At 44.7% G+C, this 14,011-nt stretch overlaps 1 protein-coding gene across 1 annotated transcript in view; it reads right to left on the bottom strand.

The window, feature by feature from the left end:
• Positions 1 to 8,101, bottom strand: part of DMGDH (dimethylglycine dehydrogenase) — a 530,714-nt gene extending 522,613 nt beyond the window's left edge. The window contains exon 1 of the mRNA XM_085632255.1: positions 7,900 to 8,101. Coding sequence (XP_085488381.1) covers positions 7,900 to 8,009 — 110 coding nt within the window. The 5' untranslated portion in view covers positions 8,010 to 8,101. The remainder of the gene's footprint in view (positions 1 to 7,899) is intronic.
• Positions 8,102 to 14,011: the final 5,910 nt, after the last annotated feature.

The raw sequence follows: 14,011 nt of genomic DNA, 5'->3' as shown, positions 1-14,011 counted from the left end.
AAAAACACCTACAACAGCTCAAATTGAAATATGCTCTTCTCTTTCCAGCACATCTCAAGATCGATCATCCATGACCGAGACAGCTATTTTTTTGCTGTTTGATGATGCAGAAGCAGTATGGTCCTGAATTGAGGTTAATTCCCAGGCCTCACAATCCTGGAGGAACACAGACTACCCTCGAAGCGTCCTCCCCGTCGCAGAAGAAGTCGGCGACATGCCCCTAGCGCCCACAAGCAAGTGAAGTATCCCAGCCCACCCTGGAGCAGAAAATTGAGAGCAGACGGGTAGCCCTCCAAACGGCGGACGCGGTGAGGAGCTCTGACACCCCTGGTGCAGCAACACCAGGACAAGCTAAAGCACTAGCTGCATGCGTCAATGGGTGGTCATTAGCAGATGAATGGTGCAGCAAGAATGCTGAGTCATGAGAATATTTGTTTTATTCATCAACACACATGCTACATACTCATATAGACCGCATGCTGTGCTTCCCCGCACTGTTAACACAAATAACCAACACGACATACTTAGCGAAGACACTACCAGACCGTAATCCTCTAGAATTAACACTATCCTGAGGGCAAGTACTCATGCCAATTCTGACATGGAAGTTCAACCCGATGCTACTGGAGGACGGCACCATCGCGCACATATGGCCACCATAATAGATACATATTTTACGACAAACTAAAATATTGCTTCCACACCACTAACAAAATAGGAGGCATTCAAAGTAGTCATGAGAGGGACTGTGATTAGCACTGAGGTGGGAATGCGGCACACTATCCTCCAGGAACTGACTGCAATAGAATCACGGTTGAGCACTCTAGAGAGGGAAGCTATATATTCCCCGGCAGGGGTCCAGATACTCCAGGAAGCACACATTGAATAGTCAGACCTGCTAGAGCACCTAAAGTTGGTGGACTATAACACACACGCCCAAAAGCAACATGCAGAAACAGATAGAGCGGGGACACTGCTTGCCCATCTAATTAGAGACTTCCCTTGAGTTGTACCCATACTCGAAATCCATACCCTGATGCGCAATACTGTAAATACCCAATTGGAGATAGATGACGACTTTCGAGAATGTTATGAATACTTATATACTGCTCCTCAGATGAGAAGCCCCAATGAGATACAGGAGCTCCTCCAAATACTGCAACTACCAAAATTGATAAAAGCGCAGAAAGAGTCGCTAAAAGCACAAAGATACATGGGTCAATAAAAGACCTCCTGCGCAGCAAAACACCGGGATTAGATGGTCTCCCTGTTGAATTGTATTCAACCAACACACAATTAGCGCCTCAGCTTGAACGGCTATATCAGGAGCACTAGAGGGAGGAGCCCTCCACCAACCACGATTCAGGTCCTCATAACATCCCTGCCCAAAACCGGATAGAGATCGTACTGATATAACGGCATATAGGCCTCTATCCCTTTTAAAAACTGAATACAAAAAACTGAGTAAAATTCTAGCTAGCCGCCTTGTTCCTTTCCTCGATAAACGTATTCACCCAGACCAATGTGAGTTTGTGCCAGGCTGGAGCACTTCATTGAATATCCGTAGACAATACCACGTAATGTGGGCAATCCAGGATAATTTTCCTAATGCTGGATGCCTTTACCTAGATTTACAGCAGGCCTTCGATACCCTCAGCTGGGAAAATATATGCTAACCACCATTACTAAATTTGGGATCCCTGCAGAGTTTATTAAGTGGGTGAAACTCTTATACACCTCTCCAACAGCGCAAGCTCGCACAGGGACTCACATTTCGAGCCCGTACGCGATACAAAGAGGAACACGACAGGGATGCCTTTTGTCCCCAATATTATTCGTACTGGCACTAGAACCACTAGCACAAAAGTTACGTGGTGATGCGACTTCCTGGGGTATCCCACTAAGGTAGACAATCCATGCCTTGTCTCTGTACGCGGACGACATAACAGTATATGCCAGGTATCTCCGGTGTGAGTTCCAAACAGACGGTGTTTAAACTATTGAATACCATATTGACAGAATTGGTATGGGGCACAGGGAGACACCGAATTAGTCTAGCAAAGCTTCAGCAGATGCAGGAGGAATGGGTGCCCCTGATTTCAAGGCATATTGCATGGCGAGCCAACTGCAGTGGCTTGCATATTTGCTAACCTACTGGAAGCAAGCCTTACACTACATATCATCCACCATACCATATGCACCTAATATTCTATTGTTGAGGATTCCTACCCCAGATGGAGTGTTGACAAGTTCACCGGGGGGAACGAGATGCAGTGACTGAGGTTGGAGCATTATTTGGCGAGGGATCTCTAATGACTCATATGGATTTTATGCATGAGCAAGGCCTCACTAGTTCTCTGTTTTTATTACATGATAGCATAACACGGTATATTAAAGGTGTATGAGCCCCTGAGGGGTCTGAGCCACCAACACATGAACTAGTGCACTTGATACACTTCATGGGTACTGGCAGACACCTGACAAAGTGGCTATATCAGGGGATAAGGACGGATATACCCCTCTACCCTAACCACGCTATGCGTAAAGTGGGAACCAGACATAGGAAAAAACCTTTAAGATAAGTACTGGACATCTCTACTGGCCTATCCTAGGGCTGTCTCTCGCAATTCACGCTTTAAATTGATACAATATATGGTCACACAAAGAGCATACCTCACACCACATCGATTGTATGCAATGTTCCCAGTGGTAGTGGTGAACAGCCCTAGATGTATAGAGCAAGATGCTGATTTTCTGTACATGACGTGGTCATGTCCCACCCTCTCCACTTATTGGACACAAATAGCACACTCAATACAGGAAGTTGAAGAAGGCAATGCATGGCCACGGTAGAGGCGTGTATCTTAGGCCTCTATCCGCGCCCAAAGGGATTCAAGGTACAGGCGAGGTTTGCTGACCTAGCGCTCATAACAACAAAACTCGTCATTACCAGGCGTTGGAAATCAGCGAGACCGCTGACAGCAATGGTCTGGAGGGAGGAAGTGGTACAACAGGGATGGGTAGAAAGCGGTGCGATACGAAGGGAGGAGCAAAGAGGGCTATGTAAAATACCTACCACTATGTCCTGGGATGTGCTAATGGAATCGTTCAAAGCTCTGGATATAGAGGAACCCCGCAGGCCAGGACACATCTGAAAACGCACTTGTGAATTAGTGCTTCCCCGAGAAATGTGTACTGGTATAACAAAACACTCGATAAAGGGTGGAGAGAGTCCCAAAAAAAAGGGAAAAATAGGGAGGGAGAACAGAAACATTCCTAACACACAATTGATGCCTTCCATGGTTGCCATGCTTATACGTGAGAATGAAAAATAGGCATTCTTGTGATCCATTGTAGGTCTGGATGCAATTAATGCTGCACTGATTGCTAACTAAGGGGGAGGGAGGTAGTTACGCTTTTAATATTCTAGCTCACTGGAAGTGCAAGATATTTGTCGCAAGTTATGGAAATCATTATGAGGGACAAAGCTGTTTGAACTAGATCTTGCAGATATATTAACTATCAGATGCACTAAAATTCATAATGTACTGACCCTGATACACTACTACGTATTATGCACGATAATATAACTTGTACAACAGATGGAATTTCATTTTGGCTTAATCTCTTGTGCAGGATACTGCACTACTTGTAAAACTCAATAAAATTTGTTTTTAAAAAAAGAAACAAAATAAAAGTTTACAATAAGGGCACTAAATATAACCTGAACCTCTCAAACCCCGCAAATGGGGTGGAAGTGGATGCTAAAACAGTCAATGAAAACTGACAATTCAGTGGAAAAGGCAGAGGCTTTTTAAGCTCTTTGTGTTAATGAACTTTCAACAAAAAAACAAGCATTGGCATAGCCAATAGGTCTCGCCTTTAGGACCTTATAAGTGCTTAGCCAGAGGTTTTGGCTTGGCCTTTGTTTTTAAGCTATGTAGTAGAGCAGCGTGGGTGCTGTGCAGCATGTTGAAAAGCTATAAAAAAACAAGAATGGCCACATTCCTAGAGGAGCAAAAAAGATCAACCAAGAGAAGGGAGAGCAGGTCAGAGAAGAGACTGTGAGGGGGACACAGAAAGGCAGGTACGGGACAGTGAGAGAGAAAGTGTGACAGTCAGCCACACAGAAAGAGAGGCAACGGGAGAGATGTAGAGAAAGGAGATTCTCGCAGAGTCACGTGGAGTGAGAAAGAGACAGATAGTCAGGAGGTAAAGAAGAAGCGAGGGGGGAGAAAGTAAGTGACAGAGAAAGTAGAACGGAAGAGAAAAAGAAAGCGCCGCTGAGATAGAGCACCATATATCCGTGAGTTGAAAGAGGGTGGGAAGAACTGAGAGAGACAAAGAAAGTGCAGTGACAGAGGTACAGAAAAAGAAAAGAGACCAAGCGTGTGCCACTGAGATAGAGGTAGCAGGTCAATCCGACACAGAAAAAAGGAGTAAAGACAAATGGAGTGAGAAGATGAGATCAAAACGAGGCGGCAAGGTTAAAGAATGACAAATAGAGGTGAAAGGGTGATGCGGGGGAAGGGGTCACGATAGGAAGAGACACAGACAAACAGGGAACGAAGGTATGCACAGACCTGTACAAAGCAAAAGTCAGAGAGCGACGAAGGGAAGGGCATAGAGACAGATCCTTTGGAATAAAGCAATAGAGGAAGACCAGGAAATAATGACAGAGATAAGAAAGAGTGTAAGTGAGAAATGGCAGAGGGAAAAAGAGACACTGCGAACGAGAAGTAGGTAGTGAGTGCGCGATGAGAGTTAATAAGAGACAGAGTGAATGTAAATAAAGAAACTTTGAGTAAGTGGGTGAGCACTGTCATTTATATAGCGCCCATCACAGAGTCGAAGCTCTATTGACCCGAAATATGCAAACAAATCAACAGTTGAAGATTAAATATGTCCGAGAACAGCTAGGAAGTAACAAAGTCAGAGACATAGAAAGAGGGAGAAAGAGATTTTGGACGATAGAGAGTGAAAAAGAGTAAGAAAGAGAGAGAGAGAGAGAGAGACACACAGAAATACATCTAAAGAAAGAAAGGCAGGCGCCTTGAAATACTGCGAGAGAAGAACATACACAAACACAAAACATTCACACAGACTCACAGGTCACAAGAGCATCAGAAGGAGTAACAGAAGAGTGAAGAGGCAAGCGGAGCGCTATAGTCAGACAGCTACAGAGACAGTCAACGAAAGAGAGAGCGAGGGAGATAGAGACTGGATGAAACAGGGACAGTCAAACAGAAAGAGAGAGAGCGAGAACAAGAAAGACGGGGTTACATTGAAATATATAACATCAGGAAAGGCAATAAAAGGACGAGACCTAAAAAGGAGACGGATCTGGCACCAAGAGAAGATTGGATCTGAAATGACCAACAGGGACAAAGCCCTCATCCCCCGGCGGAGGAGTAAATACTTTGCAGTGGTATTGTTGGTCTGGACCAAGTCAGCTTGATGCAGAATCTAAGGAGAAAAGGCCAGGCGAGGCAAACGGATCACCCTGAGGGCCATGGTCTTCTCTCAGCCTTTAATCCCCCAAGAAGACAGTAAAACAATTGTTAGGTTATGAAAGTGCACCAAAGGGCACCAAACACCATCTAACACTTCACTGACTGAACATTTTTAATTGCCAGCGTATCTGCATCACAGGGGAGCTATTTATTTAATGCCTGTTTAATATATGGCTCATGTATGCTTTGTTTTTTAATTAATGGCAGGAAAGTTTTCTCCGAATGGCTTGATGATATATATCTCCCTGCTGTGTGCATACAGGCGCGTGTCTGCTCGGAATTGTCTTTCTGAAGCATTTGATACTGTTCAGTGGCATCTGTCACTGAAGAATAATTTCTTATTCTAGAAAGGACTCCATATTTCAATTACCTTGCGCTCTCGCGCACACGGGTGAAAATGAGACAAACGGCAGCCTGCGCAGCGAGGACCCTCTTGCTGCCTGTTGAGTGCCAGGGTGGCAATCACTGCCACGCGCGCAAGAGCGGGGAAACTCCACAGTGAAAACATGTCCCGATCAGCAGCTACAAAGAGTTCCTCTGGGACCGCGTGGAAACCTTCACCAAAAGCAACCTTAGCAACGCAAAGGCTGTGGTTTGCTCTTGCCTGTCTGAATGATATAATAATAGTGCCCTGGAAGCAATTTGTATCTAAATGGAATTCTGTGTTAACGTTAAAACTCTCCAAGTTGTGATGCAGAACTGTTCAATTTTTTTAATTCTATATTTGTATTGCTTCTGTGGGCTGGAGATTTTTGGATTAGTGTCAATTGTGAGGAACACAATTTCCTGCTTCCTTAATCTGTTAAATAGGCCAACGCAGGTTTAAAGCTGAATGCGACCTACGCTGACAAATAATACTGCTTACAAAAACACATAAAACCTTCTGGATCATGGATCATTAATTAAAAGCCACTAACACACAGGAGAAATAATAGTGCTGTATTTCAGAATTAGGATGCTTCAGCCATTCTTTTGACATACGTTAAACAAAAAGGCAATGTAAAGGAGGGCGGATGAACGAGCGGCGCTGAGAGGCAAACAGAACAAGCGTGATGGAGCGTGGCGTGGCACCGCGGCCGCGAAAGAGCGGGCAAATGTGCTTGTGCTGGCATCCGCCTTGCGGGAGCGAGCAGCGGCGGCGCGAGAGCCATATGTTTTCAATTACCATGTGTGCCTCTGCTTGCTCCCGCAAGGTGGATGCTAGCACAAGTACGAGTGTGCTTGAAAAGGAGCAGACCGATGGCTAAAGGCCCTCCTAGAGCATCGCATGTGCGCTGCCTAGGCGAGACCTAAAAATGGGCGGATCGAATGGGCCTTGTGTTCCCCATCTGTACCAGCTGATGTTTGCACACAACGTTTGGGCCCACAAGTTAGTGGATGGACATCGTGATCAATGCATGAATTCCATGTATGTTGAGAAACTTAAGAGTGTTTATCCAGGGCACCATCCTCAGATACCCCAAGAGAAGAGATGGGTTACAAGAGAGAAACTCTTTCAACGACCTCACAAACATGCCATTGTGTTAGTGAAGAGTGGCGACAACACCGTTTCTTTTACTTTTCTGCTGGCGTCATTATTGTCTCAGGCTCACCTGAAGCTAACAGGGCAACTAACCCCACAAGGCATCACGTTGTTAATTAAAAGACCATGTCTAGAAACAAGATGTCGAGCTGCTAAGGTGGAAACCTGGCATTCCTGGGTCAATCACAGAATGTGAATACAGTGATCTTTCACGGGGCACATAGAAGAATGGCAATCATTAGCTTACATTATGAAAGATCAGGGCCACTGGAATTATGCGATTCTGCAGCTGTGGCGTTTTCTGTATGAATATGGTTTTGCCACATAATTCATTACCTGCTGCAAAATCTGCAGATTTTAACAAAATATATTTTTTGTTTTTATCTCAAACGGATCAAAAGTTACTAAACGCAAGCAACACGTGTTGCTGCACATGGGAAAACCATTGGCAACGTTTGAATAGTAACCTTTGTGATGCACATTGATTTGTTGGGGTGTTATGTTAAATTTGTACTAATGAAGTGAAACCTTTGCTCTTACAACGTTAATGTGAGGTAAATATAAAACATAGCGAAGTCATACTTTAACAGAACGGGCCGCATTGAACTACAAATCTTAATTTTGCTGCTGCATAATACTTCTCACTGGCGCATAATTTAGCAGCCCACCCTCGCCATATAACTTCACTAGCACAACACACATTGGCATTCATTCAAGTGCTTATGTTTTCTTAGGCGAATACAAGGTATCTATGCCGACTAAATTCAAACATAATATCGTTGTGATGCGGGAACACCTGTGGAGTTCTAAGGTGTCTGAGTGCCCCCGCCCCAATCCGGATCTCTCGAGGTGTTAGGCACTCACCCCTGGACGCTGGGGCCGCCCGGGGAAGCAGTGCTGCAGCCGCGCAGCAGCAGGAGGGCCGCCCGGGTCGAGAGCCGGGGGCCGCGCGAGGAGGCGGCACGGAGCAGCATGTTCTGCTCGGGAGACCTGTTGGAGCTGGAGAGACTGTGGAGATACGTCCAAGTGGGCCGCAGGACGCAATGTGAGCTCTGTCGGCCTGTAAGAGTGTGGAAGGAGGCGCCTCCTGTTCATCCAATCGCAGCCGGAGGGAGGGCGTCGGGCCAGATGTTTTTTGCGTGGAGCCCCTCTGCTGGAACGTGAAGAATTTGGTAACATAAAGAGTCCCACCGTTACTGGAGGGCTGTAGAAGCGTACGTTTTCACACACCGCGTGCTTCAAACAGTTAAACCAGTCTATAATACACGGGAGGGGAGCCTGCAATCCCTGAATAAAGTCCCATATACAGGACACCGGATCCTGCAATCCATGTATGGCTGTATAAAAGCCCCGTTTTAATTCCCATATAGGCGATTTGTGAGAGTAACTGCTCAACTGTAATGACTTATTACAGTTGAGTTCAGACCACGATCAACCAGGGGAAAGGCAGGAAACCAGTCATAATTAAAGCTGCAGTTTAAAAAAAATGAAACTAAAACATGGCCTTTACTTTGTGTGTTCAGCTTTTTTTTTTTTTAAATGTAAACAGTGATAAGCTGGAAAGAGCTATTTATGGCAACATGTTTATTTGGTGCACACTTAGGAAATGATATGAAAGACAGTATCTTTCTGCATATTTCTACACATTCTGTGCTAAATGTTTTTTAAAAAAAAACATCCGACATTAAACTGATTCTAATATATTTTTCCAGCAAAATAATTGTTTTCTGGTATGTTTAATTTTGCGCTAGAGATTTAACCTAAATTCTTCATGTTTTCAAACATATCTTTGATATATGAAAGACCATCACACATAGGATTTAAGCAGTTTAGGGATAGGGTGATGGTGTAACAATGTATTATGAGGAATAAAGTACCCCTATACATTATAAGGATATTGCAAGTCACCTCGGAGTTCAACAACCCTATAAAGGAACTCAACCATTAGATGCTTCAAGGCATGGGCAAGGCAATTGCCCTGCACCCTCACTTTCCAAGGGGCCACTGGGAACATGTACTTTCTCTCCAGTTGAGCTCTGTCTATTCTATTTCTGTATCTAAAACTACTTTCCTCTCTACCTTTATCTACCTCTGACTAATTTTAGGGATTTTTGGGGTCCCACACCAAGACATATTTCAACAGTTTTTTTGTGATCCTGTTAAAAAGGTTTTGCATAATGTAAGCTTGAATTAGCAGGGAATGGGTAATACAATTAAAAATTGTTCCCCTAAAATATGTCTTGTCCAGGGCCCCCAAAATCTTTAAGCTGACACTGACTTGGCCTTTGGCCTCTATCCTCTATATTGTCACAGACTCTTCAGGGACTAACAATATTCTTATAATGTATAGCAGGGGTACTTTATCCCATACCTAATTTCCTTCTGAGTAGACTCTAGTCACCTGCAATAATTAAATGACGTAGCTGCTCAACTGTAATAAGTCATTATAGTAGAGTTCTGATATCACAATGCTTGCAGTCAGAGACAGCAGCCAAGTTGCAAAGCAGGTGACAAAGTACAATTGCAGCTGCAGTTTAAACAACACAATGAAAACTGACTTTTCATTCTTCTGATCTGTTTTTCTAAAACAAATAGTGATAAAGAGAAAGGACATATTTATGGTAACTGTTATTTTTTGCACACTAAAGGTCATTATAGGAAAAATAGAATGTGTCTGTCTTTTTCTACACATTCTGAGCATCAGTACTTTTTTTTATCTATAGCTGATATATCTATTAGCTGATTCTAATATCTTTTATAACAAATTACTGTTTTTTGAGGTGTTTAATTTCAGATTAAAGTCCACTTTTATTCTCTGTGTCTGCAACCACACTACCTCTTTCATATGAAAAAGCAAGATACCAGGGATGTAAGTTGTTTGCAGAAAGATTGACGGTGTGATCATGTAATATAAGGAATAAAATACCCTCCGCTTTACATTCTAAGGATATTGCGAGTCACCTTGGAGTTCCTTGACATTTGTCAAGGAACTCGGCCTTTGGTGTCATTCCTCTATAAGGTTGCAAACTTCTTGGTGACTTGCAATATCATTACAGTGTACAGAGGGGGTACTATATCCCATAAATCACACCTCATTCCTCCTCCAGAAGCAGTTTGTAGTCCCTCCCACACATAGTATGCCTGTATGCCTGACGAGAAGAGACAAACATACAAATGTTTGAAAATACCTCCAAGTCCAATGTATTTACTTCGGCCATTACCTTTAGGCTGGGTTTGTGCTATAGAAATAAAATATACATAAATGAATAATTTTTCATGCAGAATGAAACATTTACATTGAAACCGCAGCTAAATAGAAGTAGTATACTTTAGTATGCTTTACTTTTTTGCCATTAAATTTACCCAAGAGCATTTTAACGTTTTAAATCAAAACTCAATTATGTTACTTTTTTTTCTCATTTTTTGACATAGGGAGATTAAATGCTTCCGAATCACAGGATGTTTAGCTGAAGCCAGGATTCAAACCTGGTTTCCATTGTACTAAGGTGGGCATCTCTAGCCAGTAGGTTAAGTCTCCTCTATCATAATTTTGGTAAATGTATTTTAGATGTGATATAGAAGCTAGTGTGGCTTCTACTCAATGGTTATAGGAAGGAAAAGAGCTGATAAGAGAATTTGTTCGAAAAAACTATTTCAAATGTTCTCCAACTCAGTTGTATAAACACTTAATGATGAGGGACAATGACAAAGTAATAGATCATATTTTTCTGACAAGTTTACCAAGGAGAGACAATATGAAAAATATATAAATGACAATGTGAAAATAATAATAATAAATAAGAACAGTGTCACTAAGCCCTAGGCTTGGCAAGATTTACACCTGCTCAGCACCGGAATACTCTACTGATTGATAGTGTGCTCTACGAATCTGAATAACATAATCTGTAGAGAGTGTCTTGAAGCCCCAAATGACTAGGTGACTAACAGATCGAGGTGAGACATGTAAACAATGAGGCTGGCAAGCCTCCGCACGAATGAATTCAAAAGTCTTATTTACTGCACATCCTGGAACAGCCTTTGTATTTCATTTATCCAAAATTCAATTCAATGGTGAACTTAGACTTTTAGTAGGTATGCCAGAAGGATTTTTTTCAAATAAAAGTTTGATATGTCTGTCTAGCCTACTCTGCGTCAATGCTGGATCTACCAGACACCCACCCATGACAGTACATGTGATTAGATTTCTCCACTGCATAGAGTAGTGAAAGAAACCCACCAGGGGCCTCAAGACAAAGGACAGCGAACTCCGCCCGCCCATACAACCAACACTTACCCGCTCTCCCTCCTAATAGCAGCAATACAGAACAATTCCCCACAATTAGGCAGTGTGTGACTCTAACGACGCGTCCGCACACCAAAAATCATTATATGCTGAATCCCCCCAAAAAACTGAAGCGCTAACCTCTATGCGTACTGTAGGAAAGTAGGATCTGATTCTATGGTTACCCCCACTCTTTGACTGGTACTAAGCTGTATTTGACTAGTCTGACTGGGATCCTGCTAATCAGGACCCCAGTCTATCTGCTTTCTCCCTAAATTGTTGTGATCAGTACTTAGGTACACCCCAGATTGGATACTGGGGTACCCTTATAGGTCCCTAGTATATGGTACCCCTGTACCCAGAGCATAGGTACCCCAGAGGTCTCCCATGGGCTGAAGCATGTATTATGCCACCCATGAGAGACCATTCAAAATGGAACTACAGGCCTACCATTGCAGCCTGTGTAAGCTGGTGCTATCGCCACTTACTAAAGATATAGCTTTCCTATATCTAGGGTCACTGCACTTAAAACCTATAAGTCACTCCTATAGCAAGCCTTTGCAATCCTGAAGGCAGGGTGCTTGGTTCTAAGTGAGAGGGTGCCCCTGCATGAGCAGGACACCCCTGCAGCCTACGGAGTCCATTCTCCCTGATTGTCAGTGAAGCAGCCATATACTAAATAGAAGAGCTCTGCGTAATTACGCGATGACCATCTTGAAAGCCGCTGCAACAAATCCTATCATGTTTGGTATCAAACATGTTGGACTCATACCTCCACACCGTAAACGGTGTGGGAGGTATGATTCCAAGCACTGCAAGAGTCCTCTGTTAGGCTCTCAGTGTTCCCGGTACCAGCCTTCTTGACCCAGACAGTACAAAATGGTTGCTACCAACCAGAGACACGATTCTGCCCTACTGCTGCTGAGCCAAGCTCGAGCAGGGGATGGCAGAACAATAGGCTGTCACGGCTCCCCGAGTCTCCTCAGGATCTGGGCGATGCTTAAAGGGGTCCACCTCCAGACATCCCCAAACTCTGATTGAAAAAGGCTACAGAGTGTTGAGGCGATCAGGCGAGGGAAAGGATAGGGTAGGATCTGCGTGGGAAGGGACACCTGCAAAACAAAGAACATGTGATTACTATCTACTCTCACAGGTCCCTACTCTCATAAGGTCTCACTAGTGAATTCTCATACCTGCCAATGGATCTCCCTGAATACCAGTCTTCTCTCAGAAATGGCAGGGTAATTATATATACTGCAAAACAAAAAAAAAAGGCAAACACTTTAACACAGGACTCCCTGACGATTCGCTCTTCTACCCCTTCCACACTCCTTCGTCCTCATACGTACCAAACAACTCCTCCCCACTCTCCTGGTATTTGGGAACCGAAGAAATAATAACAGAACAGCGGCTTCAAGAACCCTTTTAGTCAGGGCTTCTCTCTCCCACCAATAGGTCTCGAATCCTTCAATATCGAACCCAGCTCCCACTCCGTGGTTTTTCTGCAGGCTCCGAATATTAGTCAAACAAAAGAAAGCGATGGGCCGGCTCCACCCACATGGCTGCCAGATGGCCCCTAACAAAGAATACAGCTATAACAATGAACTCCATCCACAACGGTCTTCTTGGCTCCAGAAAAGGTGTTGTCCGCCGTGTGCTAATCCACGGCTTACCTGACATTGTGTGCTGGCTTCCTGGCGTGCTGCTCCGGAGAAGCGGAGAGAGAGGGAGAAACTCCCTGTCTGTTGAGCATCAAAGGCGCCTGGCAGCGAATCACGCCGTTAACCTGAAATGTTCCATTGCAGAGTCCGGGGACCCCTGCCGATAACCCACGGCTGGTTCCTAAATGGTTTCACAAAACTCTCCTCCTTCGCTGGAGGAGTGAATAGTTGAGCCTCAGCAGCTCGAAAATCCGCTGCTGCTTCCTGGTTCCAGAATCACGAACAACGCCCTGGCGCGTTGTTCATGCCTATAAAGTTATTAGCCCCTCCCCTCCTCTGGGGTTGCTGGGACTTGTAGTTCCGTCGGAAAAGATACTCGGAACAAAGTAGGCGCCCTGGCCCTCAAACCCTGACATAGGCATCCTGTCACAGGGAGGTGTCACAACCTCCCAGACAGGATTTAGCGTATTGGGGTGGGGTGGGTGCACTTGCCAGTGCCACTCGGTCTGCATAAGGGGCACATTTGGTGTCCCTGTGCATAGTCCAGTTCAAACCAGTCCTGGGAGCCGCTGGCTCCAGCTCCGGTGTGAAACTGGACAAAAGGACATGGGAGTAACCTCCCCCCTGTCCAGACCCTCCCTTGGGAGGGTCCCCTGAATCTTCCTAACCTTTTCCCTAGGGTATTGGAAGAGTCCTCTGTTAGGCTCTCAGTGTTCCCGGTACCAGCCTTCTTGACCCGGACAGTACAAAATGGTTGCTACCGACCAGAAACACGATTCTGCCCTACTGCTGCTGAGCCAAGCTCGAGCAGGGGATGGCAGAACAATGGGCATCCTGTCACAGGGAGGTGTCACCACCTCCCAGACAGGATTTAGTGTATTGGGGTGGGGTGGGTGCACTTGCCAGCGCCACTCGGTCTGCATAAGGGGCACATTTGGTGTCCCTGTGCATAGTCCAGTTCAAACCAGTCCTGGGAGCCGCTGGCTCCCGCTCTGGTGTGAAACTGGACAAAAGGACATGGGAGTAACCTTCC

This window comes from Triturus cristatus, chromosome 2_1 (assembly GCF_964204655.1).
Source record: "Triturus cristatus chromosome 2_1, aTriCri1.1, whole genome shotgun sequence".
Classification (NCBI taxonomy): domain Eukaryota; kingdom Metazoa; phylum Chordata; class Amphibia; order Caudata; family Salamandridae; genus Triturus; species Triturus cristatus.
This window is presented reverse-complemented; position numbering and strand designations above follow the sequence as displayed.